Below are 511 nucleotides of genomic sequence, written 5' to 3' on the forward strand. Positions count from 1 at the left end.
GTCCTGGAAGGTGGCCAAGCTCGTCCTTCTACGGAAGGAGGGCAAGCCCGCGGATAGCCCTTCCGCGTATAGGCCGATCTGCCTGCTGGACGAGGTCGGGAAGACATTCGAGAGGATTGTCTCGAATCGCCTCGTCCGGCACCTGTCCCGGGAGGGTGGTCCGGATCTATCGCCGGACCAGTTCGGTTTCCGGGAGGCCCGCTCTACGATCGATGCCATTCGGCACGTTCGGGGCCTCTCGGAGTCCATGGTGGCGGGGGGGGAGGTTGTGGTGGCGGTGTCTTTGGACATCACCAACGCCTTCAACTCTCTCCCCTGGGGCCGGATACGCGAGGCGCTGATCCACTTTCGGCTGCCTCCGTACCTGGTCGCCACCGTGGAGGACTACCTTCGGGACAGGCGGCTGGAGTTCGTCGATGGCGACGGACTCCGACGCGGGAGGGCACTGTCGTGCGGGGTTCCGCAGGGGTCGGTAAAAGGCCCAAGACTGTGGAACCTCGCGTACGACACA

General features: G+C 64.6%; 1 protein-coding gene across 1 annotated transcript in view; it reads right to left on the reverse strand.

Annotated features, from left to right (window-relative positions):
• Positions 1-302: 302 nt before the first annotated feature.
• Positions 303-511, reverse strand: part of LOC105461500 — a 4155-nt gene continuing 3946 nt past the window's right edge. The window contains exon 3 of the mRNA XM_011708002.1: positions 303-487. Coding sequence (XP_011706304.1) covers positions 303-487 — 185 coding nt within the window. The remainder of the gene's footprint in view (positions 488-511) is intronic.

This window comes from Wasmannia auropunctata, unplaced genomic scaffold (assembly GCF_000956235.1).
Source record: "Wasmannia auropunctata unplaced genomic scaffold, wasmannia.A_1.0 LD336101.1, whole genome shotgun sequence".
NCBI lineage: Eukaryota > Metazoa > Arthropoda > Insecta > Hymenoptera > Formicidae > Wasmannia > Wasmannia auropunctata.